The sequence below is a fragment of the Carcharhinus amblyrhynchos genome, chromosome 17 (genome assembly GCF_965287045.1).
Source record: "Carcharhinus amblyrhynchos chromosome 17, sCarAmb.v2.hapA, whole genome shotgun sequence".
NCBI lineage: Eukaryota > Metazoa > Chordata > Chondrichthyes > Carcharhiniformes > Carcharhinidae > Carcharhinus > Carcharhinus amblyrhynchos.
The window spans coordinates 2,363,243-2,378,927 of NC_137340.1; the positions used below are offsets into that span (position 1 = coordinate 2,363,243).

At 45.7% G+C, this 15,685-nt stretch overlaps 1 protein-coding gene across 2 annotated transcripts in view; it reads left to right on the plus strand.

Annotated features, from left to right (window-relative positions):
* Nucleotides 1-14,148: 14,148 nt before the first annotated feature.
* Nucleotides 14,149-15,685, plus strand: part of hells (helicase, lymphoid specific) — a 61,109-nt gene continuing 59,572 nt past the window's right edge. Inside the window, exons 1-2 of one of the 2 annotated variants that reach the window (XM_080205399.1) lie at nt 14,149-14,239; nt 14,454-14,539. In XM_080205399.1, coding sequence (XP_080061525.1) covers nt 14,232-14,239; nt 14,454-14,539 — 94 coding nt within the window. In that variant the 5' untranslated portion in view covers nt 14,149-14,231. The remainder of the gene's footprint in view (nt 14,240-14,453; nt 14,540-15,685) is intronic. The other variant, XM_080205400.1, reaches the window with a different exon arrangement.

The window sequence follows — 15,685 nt, forward strand, 5'->3', positions numbered from 1 at the left end:
ATAAGGTTTTTAGACAATAAACCTCAAGACATTGACAGAATTACTAGCAAAGAGTTAAATGATTCTTAAAACAAGGTTATAAGCTAACAAGACAATGGTTTACACACATGTGGATGCAGTAAGAGAATTAAACAAGTGGTTATGATGTAAAACATATGTGCTGATATTTTAAATGTATTTTTAAGTATTTTATGAAATATTGTTCACTTCAGCCAAAAGTAGGTTACTGGAAGGTATGATGGTAAAGGCAAATTGTTCAGAACTAAAGTCCTGGGAACTCGAAAGTTAGTAAAATTCATATCAGAAAGTTTCTTATGTGGTGTAATAGAAGTAATCAATGTCTGGTCCGCGAAACAATCCCTCCTAGATCACAGAATGTTAACAGGGCACTCAATACAATCCAAAAACACATTAAAGATTCTTCAACACTAAAACTTACAAAGCCCTATTTGCGTATGTACCAGACTACATACATAAGCAAACAAGGTGATAAAAGCCCTATTTGCGTACATAAACAAAGGTATACGTGCCAAACTGCACAAGCAAGTAAATAAAGGTGATGCACAGTAACTCACGTAATCGCGTGAAGTACTCGGAAACAGCGCGTGAACACTCTCAGGACTGTCATTGATTGGATATCAGAGCAGAGGAATGAGCCTGATCAACTCATTCCTCAGCCTTTAAAAAGGGGGATTCCCATTGTCTCGGTGGACGCTCAACCATGGGATAAGCGCGCATCGCCCGGTCGTTATCGGGACAACGTGTTGGTCCTTCACCGAGACTGAAATGGGCTCCCCAGTCGTTGGAAGGATGAAGGCACAGTCCTGATGGTAAATATATGTAACTCTTCTTCTTAATACCGTCTGTAGACTGTAATTGTAGCTGTTCTTCTTTTTGAGTGCTTAATACTGTATGTATAATGTAATTGTATACCATAGATAAATAAGGATAGATAAGTAAGGATAAATAAAGGTACGAAGTGTGAACCTAATCTTGTTGTATACCGAATCATTCTCTCACTCTCTTGAGTCTCCTGCAAAATTATAACTTTCGTACCATAACGGAATACATTCTGCAAATTTATGAATAGGTATATTCATTGTCTAGACTTAGGATGGAAATGTGCCTGGAAGCGGGATTATGTGTCTATCCATTTTGACAATGATCTGATGAGAATGTTCACTTTCTCCCCTGTAATTAGTGTCTAGGGTAACCTGGCAATAGAGAAGTAACTTTCGCCAAAATGAGAGTTAGCATCCAGACTTAATGGATGAATGAGATATCATTATACTGGATGGTGGAATGCAATTTGCTGAGGTGCATGATATGGATTATTATTGATCTGTTTATATTAAAGGTGATTGATTTTAAACTAATGTAATGCAGGAATGATTGATAAGAAAACTTACAATTGATCTGTTTTGAATTGTAAATGTCAGATTTATCAGAGAGGTTTTTTTGCTCTATGCCAGAGCTGCTTAATCCTTTGATGGTCTCCTGGCAGCTGCTGGTTTAATAAATTTATGTCTTTGATTAGAAACACTAGCTTTGTGAGTCTTGTATTGTCTGTCTATGCCTCTAATAATCTTATAGACTTCTATCAGGTCTCCCTTCAACCTCTGTCACTCGAATGAGAACAAACCAAGTTTCTCCAACCTCACCTCAAACTAATCCCCTCCATACCTCCATCCTCAGGGATCTGTTTTGGGGCCACTGTTGTTTGTAATTTTTATTAATGATCTGGATGAGGGTATAGTTGGGTGGATTAGTAAATTTGCTGATGACACCAAAGTTGGAGGTGTGGTAGATTGTGAGGAAGGGTGTCATAGTCTGCAGGGAGACTTAGATAGGTTGCAGAGCTGGGCCGAGAGGTGGCGGATGGAATTTAATGCGGAGAAGTGTGAGGTAATTCACTTTGGTAGGAGCAACAGATGTGTCGAGTATAGGGCTAACGGGAGGACTTTGAATAGTGTGGATGAACAGAGGGATCTAGGTGTGTGTGTACATAGATCCCTGAAAGTTGGGAATCAAGTAGATAAGGTTGTCAAGAAGGCGTACGGTGTCTTGGCGTTTATTGGTAGGGGGATTGAATTTAGGAGTCGCAGTGTAATGTTGCAACTGTACACTACTCTAGTGCGGCCGCACTTGGAGTACTGTGTGCAGTTCTGGTCCCCGCATTACAAGAAGGATGTGGAGGCGTTGGAGAGGGTGCAGAGGAGGTTTACTAGGATGTTGCCTGGTATGGTGGGGAGGTCCTATGAGGAGAGACTGAGGGATCTAGGGTTGTTTTCGTTGGAAAGAAGGCGGCTAAGAGGGGATCTTATTGAAACATATAAGATGATTAGAGATTTAGATAGGGTGGATAGTGATAGCCTTTTTCCTCGGATGGAGAAAGCTAGCACGAGGGGGCATGGCTTTAAATTAAGGGGGGGTAGCTACAGGACGGATGTCAGGGGTAGGTTCTTTACCCAGCGGGTGGTGAGGGATTGGAATGCCCTGCCTGCTGCAGTTGTAAATGCGTCTAGTTTGGGGGCGTTTAAGAGATCTCTGGATAGGTTTATGGACAAAAAGGGATTGGTATAGGCTAGTGGGTCATTGTTTTTGTAACTGGTCGGCGCAACATCGTGGGCCGAAGGGCCTGTTCTGCGCTGTAATGTTCTATGTTCTATGTTCTATACCAGGCAACATCCTGGTAAATTTTTTCTGTACCCTCTCCAAAGCCTCCATATCCTTCTGGTAGTTTGGCCTCCAGAATTGAAAACTATATTCCAAGTGTGGCCTAACTAAGGTTCAAAAAGCTGAAACATGACTTGGCAATTTTTAAACTCAAGGTCCTGGCCGATGAAGGCAAGCATGTCGTATGTCTTCTCTAACTGCACTGCCACTATCAGTGACCTGTGTACCTGTACATCCAGATCCCTTTGCCTATCAATACTCTTAAGGGTTTCCATCATTTATTGTATATTTCCTATCTGTATTAGACCTTTCAAAATGCATTATCTCACATTTGTCCAGATTAAATTCCATCTGCCATCTCTCCGCCCAAGTCTCCAACTGATCTATATACTGCTGTATCCTCTAATGATCCTCATCGCTATCTGCAAATCCACCAATCTTTGTGTCATCCGCAAACTTACTAATCAATGCAGTTACATTTTCCTCCAAATCATTTATATATATTACAAACAGCAAAGGTCCCAGCAGGTCCCTGAGGAACACCACTTGTCACAGCCCTCCATTCAGAAACACACCTTCCACTGCTACTCTCTGTCTTCTTTGACCGAGCCAGTTTTGTATCCACCTTGCCAGCTCACCTATGCGAATTCATCTTCTCCAATAATTTCCCTACACTGGTGTAAGGCTCACCGGCCTGTAATTACCTGGATTATTCTTACTATCTTTCTTAAACAAAAGAAAAACATTGGCTATTTTTCAATCCTCTGGGACCTCCCCTGTAGCCAGTGAGGATACAAAGATTTCTCTCAAGGTCCCAGTAATTTCCTCTTATGCCTCTCAGTATTCCAGGGTATATCCCATCAGACCCTGGGACTTTTCCTTTTCATTCACAGGTTTTAAGTTGGTCCGCCTTGTGTCCAACGAGGGGCATACACGCGATGGGTCGTACTTGGGCTGCTCTTGGTTGTTCGAGATTGGCCTAGTGCTTCATGTCGTTAGTGTGTGCCTAAACTGGACCAGATGCTGGGCAAGACGACAGTTCAGTGACTATCGCTGATTGCTGTGCAGACACATGGATTTGGGCCGGTGTCTGTGGGAGTTTGCGCATTCTCCCCATGCTTGCGTGGGTTTTCTCCGGGTGCTCCGGTTTCCTCCCACACCCCAAAGATGTGCTGTTAGGCTGATTAGCAGTAATAAATTGTCCCTAAATCAATTTCCCTCAATCTGGATGGCCATAAAACATTAGACAAGAGTCGTGGGTGAAGAGGGGGACTGGTGGTGTTGAGATGGCGGCGCGGGCTCATTGGGCCGAAGGGCCTGTTTCCCGGGCTGTTTTTGCTCTTTGTTCTTTTGTTCTTTGTTCTTTTGTCTACCTTAATGTTTCTCAAGAACCCCAATACATCCTCCTTTTTGATCTCAACATGATTCAATCTATCTACACAACCTTTCCCAGATTCATCATCCACCAAGTCTTCTCTTTGGTGAATACTGACGCAAAGTACTCATTTAATACCTCACCCATTTCCTCTGGCTCCAAGCATAGATTCCCTCCCTTATCCTTGAGTGGGCCAACCCTCTCCCTGGCTACCCCATTCCTCTTTATATATGTATAAAAAGCCTTGGGATTTTCCTTAACCCTGCTGGCCAATGCTTTTTCATGATCCCTATTAGCCCTTCTTATTCCTTGCTTAAGTTTCTTTCTACTTTCCTTGCATTCCACACTTGTTTCATGTGTTCCCAGCCTCTTAACTTTGACAAATGCTTCCTCTTCGTCTTTGACTAGGCTCACAATATCTCTCATTATTCAAGGTTCCCAAAACTTGCCATACTTATCCTTCATCCTTACAGGAATCCCAAATCCCTATCAACTTACACTTGAAAGCCTTCCACATGCCAGATGTTGAGCTGCCCTCAAACATCTGCCTCCAATTTACATTCTTCAGTTCCTGCCTAATATTGTTGTAATTAGCCTTCCTCCAGTTTAGCACCTTAACTTGAGGACTACACTTATCTTTATCAATCAGTATCTTAAAGCTTACTGAATTGTGGTCACTGTTCCCGAACTGCTCCCCTACTGAAACATCGACCACCTGGCTGGGTTAATTCCCCAATACCAGGCTCAGTATGGCCCCTTCCCTAGTTGGACTATCTACATACTGTTTCAGGAAGCCCCCCCCCCCCCCCCCCCCCAGATGCTCCTTACAAACTCTGCCCCATCCACGCTCCTAGCACTAAGTGAGTCCCAGTCAACATAGGGGAAGGTAAAATCTCCCACCACAACAACCCTGTTACTTTTACACCTTGCCAAAATCTGCCTACATATCTGTTCCTCAATTTCCCGCAGGCAGTTGGGTGGCCTATGGTAAACCCCCAACATTGTGACTACACCTTTCCTATTCCTGAGCTCCACTCATATTGCCTCGCTGTATGAGCCCTCCGAGGTGTGCCCCCAGAGCATAGCTGCGATATTCTCCTTAACCAACAGTGCAACTCCCCCACCGCTTTTACACCCCCCTCTATCCCACCTGAAACATCTGTATCCTGGAATGTTAAGCTGCCAATCCTGTCCTTTCCTTAACCAAGTCTCTGTAATGGCAATAACATCATAGTTCCTAGTACTAATCCAAGCTCTAAGTTCATCTGTCTCACCTGTTATACTTCTTGCATTGAAACGAGTGCACTTTAATCCACCAGACCCTCTCTGATTAGCAATCCCACCCTGCCTGGTGGATTAGTCATGAGAAATGTGCATTGTTACAGGGATAGGGCCTCGGTGGGATCTCTTTCAGGAGTTCGATGGGCCGAATGGCTTCCTTCTGCACTGTTGAGATTATATGGGGCTCTATGGTAAGAGCCCATTCCCTTCATTCTAACAAGGCTGCGTGAAGCTCAGTCACGTTATTTACAGCAGCAAGATGGAGTTCCCATTGAGGGCTGGGCTCAGGTTTGGACACAAACTCAATCTCTGGGTGTGGTGCTGAGATGGGCCAGGAGGCTTATCCCTTGGCTGACACCTTGTGCTTAATCTTACCAGCCTTGAATTAGGGGGCGTGGAGCTGGGGAGGGGGTGAGGAGTGAGAGAAATAGGGAGAAGCCACATAGGGGTGGCTCCCTAATACAATCCTACCACCAAGGCCCTTTTTACGGGTCATGGCTGGGCTGGGGAGCCCCTTGATGGTCAATGCAGAAGCAGAAAATTATGAGGCAGATCACTCACTGCCTTTCCTGCTGGCAGGTCTGGCTTTGGGACCTCCGTTTGTTCCCATTTTAGAGTCCCAACATCCTCGGCAATATCCACTCCTTTGGATCAGAGGCCTGAGTCGAGAGGAAAAGTCAGTAACGCTTAGGATCTGTAAACACAAAAGGAGGGATATAAGACAAGAAAAGGAATAGAATCGGTTAATGCAGAGCACTTCAAAGCTCAGTCATAATTACAGAAAGTACAGATTAATGGATGGTAAAAAGGGGCAGCACAGTGGTTAGCACTGCTGTCTCACAGTGCCAAGGACCTGAGTAGATTCCCGGCTTGGGTCACTGTCTGTGTGGAGTTTGCACATTCTTCCCGTGTCTGGGTGGGTTTCCTCCGGGTGCTCCGGTTTCCTCCCACAGTCTGAAAAATGTGCTGATTAGGTGCATTGACCCGAACAGGCACCGGACTGTGGCAAATGAGGGAATTTCACAGCAACTTCATTGCAGTGTTAATGTAAGCCTTACTTGTGACTAATAAATAAACTTCAACTTTAAATTCAGGACTAGATTTAGGGAAGAATTCTTCCACAAACAGTGATCAAGGTACAGATAGGCAGGTCTGGAGACAGACTAATAGTGATTAAGAAGAAGGCAATGGTCGCAATAACATTGCAGATCCCTTAATCCAGTGCTGTAACTTGAGTGAGATTAGGACAAAGCATAAATACCATTGCAACTTCCTCTGTTCCCTGAAATCACTCCAGTCCCCCTAACAAAAGGGGTTTCAGAGGCAAAACGTGGAAGGGTCATCAGGAGTATCAAGTGGTAGGACTATCGGTGAATGTTCCAAGCTCGAGTGTGTCCCTCAGCATGTAGTCTTGGATTTTGGAATGTGCCAGTCTACAAACTCAGTCGAGGGCAATTCTTTGCACTGGAAGATCAACAAGTTTTGGATGGTAAATTCAGAATCAGACTTAGGAAGAATTCTTTCACAAACAGTGATTAAGGTAGGCAAAGGTAGGTCTGGAGAGAGATTAACAGTAATTAAGGAGAAGCCAACATCCGCAATAACATTGAGGCCAAAGAGTGTCTTTCATTAAGTTGATGATCAGAGCTGTTGGCATCCTGTACAGAGCTCTGTATCACAGAGCTGCTGCGTCCTGTAGACTACAGAGCTGAACGCGTGCCATAGAGCATAGAGTCTTGTGTCACAGAGCTGCCGCATTCCACAGATTATAGAATCCTGCATCACAGAGCTGCTCGCATCCCGTAGATTACAGAGCTGCTTGTGTCCTGTAATGTACAGAGTTTTGTGTCACAGAGCTGCTCACACCTGTAGAGTATAGAGCTGCTCATGTCCCGTAGAGCACAGAGTCCTGCATCACGGAGTTGCTTGGGATGAACTTTGACAAACACTACTGCATCTTTCTGCAGCCCTTCTTTGCAAAGCTACATTCCATGTGGAGGTGTGCGTCCTTTGAGGGCAATACCAATTCAACCTGCAAGTTAACCTTAAAAGAATCCTGGACTAGGACCCCCAAGTCCCTTTGTGCTTCTGATTTCTGAATTCTGTCCCCATTTAGACAACAGTCCATGTCTCTATTCTTCCTATCAAAGTGCATAACCTCACACTTTCCTCGGTTGTGTTCCATCTGCCACTTCTTTGCCCACTCTCCTGAACTGTCCAAGACTTTTTGCAGCCTCCCTGCCTCCTTAATATTACCCGTCCCCTCCACCTATCTTTGTATCATCTGCAAACATAGCCACAATGTCCTCAGTTCATTCATCTAGATCATTGCTCTAGAAAGTGAAAAGTTGTAGTCGCAACACTGATCCTTGTGAAACTCCATGAGTCACCGTTTGCCATCCTGAAAACACCATCTTTATCCCCACTCTCTGCCTTCTACCTGTCAGCCAGTTTTCTATCCATGTTAGTACCTTGCCTTGGGCCGTGGGCTCTTATCTTACTCAGCAGCCTACTGTGTGGCACCTTGTCAAAAGCCTTCTGGATAGACAATGTAGACAATGTTCACTGGCTCTCCTTTGTCTAACCTGCTCTTTACCTCCTCAAACAATTCTAACAGCATGATCTCCCCTTGAAGAAATCTATTTTACCATGCATTTCCAAGTACAGTCCAGTGATTCCCAAAAGATCACCACTGATGTCTCCACAATCTCTTCAGCTATCTCCTTCAGAACTCTGGGGTGAAGTCCACCTGGTCCAGGTAAATTATCCATCTTCAGATCTTTCAGCTTCCCTAGCACCTTCTCCTTAGTAATAGGCCACCATATTCACTTCTGCCCCCTGACTCTCTTGAAATTTTGGTACATTACCGGTGTCTTCCACCATGAAGACTGATGTAAAATACCTATTTAGTTCCTCTGCCATTTCTTTGTTCCCAATTACTATTTCCCCAATGTCATTTTTCAGTGTTCCAATGTCCACTCTTGCCTCTCTCTTACCCTTTCTATATAAAAAAACTCTTGCCATCTTATTTTATGTTACTGGCCAGCTTACCCTCCTATTTCATCTTCTCCCCCTTATTTATTTATTTTTTAGTTGTCCTCTGTTGGTTTTTAAAAGCTTCCCAATCCCCTGAGTTCCCATTAATTTTCGCCACATTGTTTTTCTTTTGCTTTTATGCTGTCCCTGACTTCCTTCATCAGCCATGGATGCCTCGTCCTCCCCTTAGAATGCTTTTTCTCCCTTACGATGAAATTCTGCTGTATCTCCTGCATTACTCCCAGAAACTCCTGCCATTGCGGTTTCCCCGTTGTCTTTCCCGCTAGGTTCCTCACCCAATCAACACACTGACAAGTACCTGCCTCTGTAGTTACTTTTACTCAGCTGTAAAGAACGTTACATCTGATTCAGCTTTTACCTCTCAAACTGCAGGGTGAATTCTACCATAACATGTGTTATTGAGTCACACTGTGTGCCCAATAGGGTAATCTTAGATTAGTTTTTGGTATAATTCTCAGCACAATCAAGAATATTGTTGAACAAAGACATTTTGGTGAAGCTTTTCATCTTGACTCATCAGAACAATCACAAGGCTAAAACTACAGCTTTATATAACGTTATTCATATAAAATCCAAATGTGGCTTTGCAAGGCATTTGATTGGGACTTCTTACTAAATTTCTAGTAAATTGGTAGTCTATGAAAGATTTTGGTCAATAAGGGGGCATGACTTCCAGTGGAGTGGCAATTAAATCGCTTTGCCAGTCTGCTCAAAATTACCTACCTGGCAAATCCAGGCAATCCTATCTTGCCAACATTCAGACTCAGGCTGGGCAAGACCCGACTAGTGCAGTCTACAGCCAGGGGCGGCACAGTTACCAGTAAGTAAGCTACATCCCCTTTTTGTACAGTACTAGCTGCCATAAACCAGGTAAATTTAAAGGTCCAGCCAAGTTTAAAGGCAGCTGACAAACCAGGGGAAGGTAAGTGTACAGGTAAGTGGGTAGGATTTGGAGATGTTTAGGGGTCAGGGCTGCTGGGAGTTGGAGGATGTCCTCTCCATGGAGAGTGTTGTTCCCTTGCCACTATTTGCTGTGGTAACAGTAGTTGTTCCATTGCAATTACTGGAAGCACTTGGACCTCTGGGATTGCTGGTAATTTTGTATTCATAGCTGTTGAGATCTTTTTCCTGACTCAATTGCTGTGAAGGAAGTTTCACTAATTCTGTGTTTAGGCTTGCAGTTCCGCCTATATAGTGAGTTGTTCACTTCCACTGCACACTATCTCAACACCTGTCCCAAGTTTCCATGTAGGCTGGCCTCCTGTTGAGAGTTTTGAGGGTTTGTACCCTGACTAGCTCCTCATATTTTTCCATAGCCACATATTGATTCTTCAAGGAATCTTTCAGGATTGCAGCTTCTTTGTGTGCCTTTTCTGTCTGTTGTTTTGCCTGGCTGTACATCTGATTGAGTTTGTTCAACTTCCACTTTGATTTGCCAGGTGTGGAATAGTGGGTCATTATTTTCTCTCGGTACCTTTGTGTCACCTCTGAAATTTGTTTGTTCAGATCTTGCTGGGTTCATTGAAGACTTCAGTTTGATGTGTGTTCAAAGGTATATACTCAGTTGGAATCTTGTGCTTCAACTCTTCCGGTTCGGCTCTGATGTGAACAATTTCCTGCAGAACTACTTCATTTACCTTTGGCTCATACATTTCATTACACTGACATGGTCAGCAAACAAATTGTGGTTTACTTCAGTATGGTCCTTGTCCCTCTGGAATCTTGTGTTTCCCTCTCCCTGGGATTTTCTATTGTCTTCTGTCTGGGGTCTTACGCTGTCCACCCTCTGGGGCCTTTTGTTACCTACTCTCTGTTGGCACATTCAAGGTTACCAGCCCAAGCTTTTGACTTGCCTCGGCTGAGATGAGTCATTGTTGCATTCCCATTTATAACCTGCAACTTGAGATCTTCCTGTTTTTCACTGCATTTGGCTCTCAGTCAAATATGCTCTCGTTCTGAGGATTGTGCTGTCATGTTAAAGTTAATTTATCAGTCACAACTAAGGCTTACATTGACACTGCAATGAAGTTACTACAAAATTTCCCTAGTCGCCACAGTGCGGCACCTGTTTGAGTCAATGCACCTAACCAGCATGTCTTTCAGACTGTGGGAGAAAACCAGAGCCCCTGGAGGAAACCCAGGCAGAAACGGGGAGAATGTGTAACACACAGTGACCCAAGCCTGGAGTCAAACCCGGGTCCTTGGCGCAGTGAGGCAGCAGTGCTAATCACTGTGCTAACATGTAGCCTCAAGCTCACTTTCCAGGTTTTATTTTCAGATTGCTATCTTGTGCACTTCACACAGATCTATGAAGGTCATTATGTTGCATCATGCACTGGTGTCTATTTGACATTTCTCGTTTGACGCTGGACAATATTTTGCCATTTTTGTCTAAGTGTTGGGCTGACTTGAAACTGGGAGTTTCAGATCTGTCTTTTGGGTGTGTTATTAGGCGCTGCACCACCCCCCCCCACCCCCCACCCCTCAAATGCATTCTGCCTGCAAAACTGAGTGAACCTGTTATTCGCTGCAGTAGCCTGTGGGTGGGGCTTAATCTGCCCGAAAACCTGCAGAGGGAGGTAGTGCACATGCGCCTTTGCAGTGGCAGACAAAGTGACAGCTGTAAGGCCTCTGCTAGTGCAGGCAACCTGAAGCAGCCCCCCCAACAATAATGGGGGCTGCAGCCTCAGATAAAGACGCCGCTGACCTCTCTGCCACCAAGACTGATCGCAGACCCCCTCCCTACCCCACTGATTGTGGCCTGCTGCCTCCTCCCACTGATCACTGCAGAGTGCCAGCTGGCCCCCTTCCCCACCAGCCCCTCCCCAATTAGCCCTGTCCCCGGCACTGCCCAGTGGCCATTGTCGAGGTGTCAAACTGGCATTGCCCAGGTGCCAAGGTAGCACTGCCAGTCTGCGTCAAATACACTTTCCCGTCATATCTCCATAGCACTTGATTGCCTTACTGATTAAAAATCTATCTGTGGAACTATAGAATTCCTACAACGCAGGAAGCCATTTGGCCCATTGAGTCTGCAATATCTGTCCAAAAGAGCATCTTAGAACATAGAACATAAAATATAGAAAAACTACAGCACAAGCAGGCCCTTCGGCCCACAAGTTGCGCTGATGATATCCATACCTACTAGACTTACCTATAACCCTCAATTCTATTAAATCCCATGTACTTGTCCAGAAGTCTCTTGAAAGACCCTATTGAATTTGCCTCCACCACCACCGATAGCAGCTGATTTCACTCACCCACCTCTCTCTGAGTGAAAAACTTACCCCTGATATCTCCTTTTGGGTGAGGTATAATATCGTAACTTGAGTCAGTTCTTTACTGGTGCTAAGTTTCTGACACAAAAATAGATTCAGCTATTTCTCTCCTGCTGAACATTAATCTGAATTTAATGTTTCTCACTTTCTCCATTTAGCCTGGGTAACATTAAAGTGGGAGATTCAGGAGTGAAACTATTGTCTGTGGCTCCGAGGAATTCAGAATGTAAAATACAGCAACTGGAGTAAATATCAGACTGTGTGAGATTGTGTTAATAATCAGTGGATGTCTAACACTGAAAATTATTATTACTGTCAGTAATAGTGTCATTAATAACCATTCCACATCATTCCTGTCAGTATTCGTGTTAAACACCATGGATTCACTCTGATTCCTGAAATCTTTCTCTCTCTGATCTCCGGTTTGGAGAGTAACAGCCTCAGATATTCTCATCTCTGCTGTCAGTACAAACCAGTCAGTGATGTGTCTGAACCTGAGTTACAATAAACTGCAAGATTCAGGAGGGAAAGAATGAGCTCATCATTTATAATTATTCTCAAAACCATTCATGAGCGCCTTAAACCTGTGTCCTCTTGTAGCAAGCATTCCAGCCCTTGGAAAAAGCCTCTTGAGAATCCACCCGATCTATACCTCTCAACATCTTATACACTTCTATCAGGTCACCTCTCATCCTTCGTCTCTCTAAGAAAAGACCGAGCTCTCTCCACTTATCCTCATAAGGCATGCCACGCAATCCAGGCAACATCCTTGTAAATCTCTTCTGCACCCTTTCAATAGCTTCCACACCCTTCCTGTAATGAGGCGCACAGTATGCCAAGAGAGGTCTGACTAGGTCTTATAAAGCTACAACATTATCTCCTGACTCCTAAACTCAATCCCTCGATCGATGAAGGCCAGTACACCATACGCCTTCGTAACCACATCCTCCACCTGCGAGGCTGATTTAAGAGTCCTATGAACCCAGACCCCAAAGTCCTTCTGATCCTCTACGCTGCTAATAGTCCTACGCTTGATGTTATACTCCTTCATCCCATTTGACCTGCCAAAATGTTCTGCCACACACCTGATGAAGGAACACCGTTTCCGAAAGCTTGTGAGATTACTATCAAATAGACTGGTTGGACTCAAACCTGGTGTTGTGAGACTTCTTACTACAGAACATTGAACACAAGAGTAAGGCTACACTGCGTACAGTTCTGGTCACCCTATTGTATGAAGGATATTATTAAAGTAGAAGGAATGCAGAAAAGATTTACTAGGATGGTTTGAGTCATGAGGAAAGAGTCGATAGACTGGGACTTTTCTCCCTGAAGGAGGATCAGGGGTTAATTTATAGGGCTCTATAAAATAATAAAGGCCATAGATCAGTTAATATCTTTTCCCAAAATTAGGGCAGCCTAAAACTAGAGGGCATAGATTTAAGGTGAGAGGGGAGAGATACTAAACTGTCTAGAGGGCAATCTTTTCCCTCAGAGGTTGACAAGAATGTGGAGTACAATCTCACTGCGCATGCTCCAACCATGCGCGCTCCCTCCCCGGCGCGCGCTCCTTCATTTCCGCGCGCAGCCGGATTGGGTTTTCCATTCTATCTGAATAACCGGGGGGGGGGAAGGATGGAATTAATTAAATTATAAAGACAGCAAAACCCCACAGATCGAGAGGTAAGGAATCTCCTCTGAACAGAACGTCATGAATATAAACAATGTGTATAATAAATAACAGGAACTGAGGCCGGACTGTCAGAACAGTGAACCGACTGTCAACCGCTTCCCCTCCGCACATTGACTCACCCTCCACACCCAGAAAGGGCGCGAAAAGCGCGGCTGCGAAACCGGCCCGAGGGCGAAAGACAGCGCGAGCGGCACCGGCAAACAACCCGGAGAGAGAGAGCGCGAGCGGCACCGGTTAACAACCCGGAGAGAGAGAGAGCGCGAGCGGCACCGGCAAACAACCCGGAGAGAGAGAGAGCGCGAGCGGCACCGGCAAACAACCCGGAGAGAGAGCGCGAGCGGCACCGGCAAACAACCCGGAGAGAGAGCGCGAGCGGCACCGGCAAACAACCCGGAGAGAGAGAGAGCGCGAGCGGCACCGGTTAACAACCCGGAGAGAGAGAGCGCGAGCGGCACCGGCAAACAACCCGGAGAGAGAGCGCGAGCGGCACCGGCAAACAACCCGGAGAGAGAGAGCGCGAGCGGCACCGGTTAACAACCCGGAGAGAGAGAGAGCGCGAGCGGCACCGGTTAACAACCCGGAGAGAGAGAGCGCGAGCGGCACCGGCAAACAACCCGGAGAGAGAGCGCGAGCGGCACCGGCAAACAACCCGGAGAGAGAGCGCGAGCGGCACCGGCAAACAACCCGGAGAGAGAGAGCGCGAGCGGCACCGGTTAACAACCCGGAGAGAGAGCGCGAGCGGCACCGGCAAACAACCCGGAGAGAGAGAGCGCGAGCGGCACCGGCACCGGTTAACAACCCGGAGCTCCCGGCTCAGCACGGCGATCCGCCTCTCTCACAGTCCGTCCATTCAGACTCTCCAGCCGGCGGCATGAACGGGTGAGTGCGGGAGGCCGGCCCGGCGGCGCAGCGCGCAGCATGGGCGCTTAAAACTCACCCTGAACCCCTTCCACCCCCCTCGTCCCCCTCCATCCCCCCCCCGGCCTGACCCTCTGCCACCCCCCCCCCCCCGGCCTGACCCTCCACCCCCCCCCCCCCCCCCGCCGCTTTAGTTTCTGTTTCTACTTTTCTGATTGAACATTCTTGTTTTTAGAGTTTTCAAAGATCAAAGAGACAACTCCTGTCTTCAAGTGAACTCCAGTGTGGAGCAGCAGCTATTGGACACAGGCTCTGTCACAGGTAACGTTCAATCTTCACTCCCACCTGTAGCATTTTTAGCTACAGCGTGTAAATTTAATATTTGGTGTTGTGTGGAAACATCTCTTCTTTGGGATAATTCTGCCAGAAATGCTACTGGCAGCTCTTGCGTTACTTCTGCTTTGTCTGTAATTTGATGTGATATCCAAAGATTCCAACTATGCCATGTAAATCTTCATCAATGCAATTTCTTTTATGACTGACAGATGTGCCCTGAAGGGACCATCATATTGTCACTTCTGACCAAAGTGTCACTAGTTGTTTGTTTAAGCTTCCAGTTTGCTGTTGAGCAGAAGTGGTGCTGAACTTGTCCATTCAAAGTGGTCTACTTGCTTGCATCTTGGTAACATGACTGACCAGCAACAGCTCACAATCCGTCCATTTAGAACATAAGAAATAGGAGCAGGAGTAGGCCATCTAGCCCTTCGAGCCTGCCCCGCCATTCAATAAGATCATGGCTGATCTGTCGTGGCTCAGTTCCACATTCCCGCCCTCCTCCCCATAACCCTTAATCCCCTCTCTTATCAAAAACCCATCAACCCGCGTCTTAAAAATATTTAGCGAGGTAGCCTCCACCACTTCAACGGGCAGTATTGCTGTTGTTGTTTTTGGACCCTTACTTATCTCAAACTGCTCTTAATGTCTGATTTGTCAGTTCTGGTATCCTGCTTATCTTTTGACCATGTCTTTTACCTTTCGCACTGACATTTCCTCCCTAAACCCCTCTAACTTTCCTTTGTGATAGTCAATTTAAGAACTACCTTCCTGATTAATCTTTTGGCATCAGTCCTAATGTGACTTGGTGTTACGTATTGTCTGATTGTTCCTCTGAAGTCCTTTGGTTTGTTGACTCCTAAATACAAGTTCTTAAAATCATAACCCTACAGTGCAGAAAGAGGCCATTTGGCCCATTGAGTGTGCACTGACCACAATCCCACCCAGGCCCTACTCCCACATCTCTACATATTTTACCTGCTAATCCCTCCAACCTATGCACTTCAGGACTCTGAGGGGCAATTTTTTTTTAAACGTGGCCAGTCAACCTAACCTGCACATCTTTTGGTGGCACGGTAGCACAGCGGTTAGTACTGCTGCTTCACAGCTCCAGGGACCTGGATTCAATTCCTG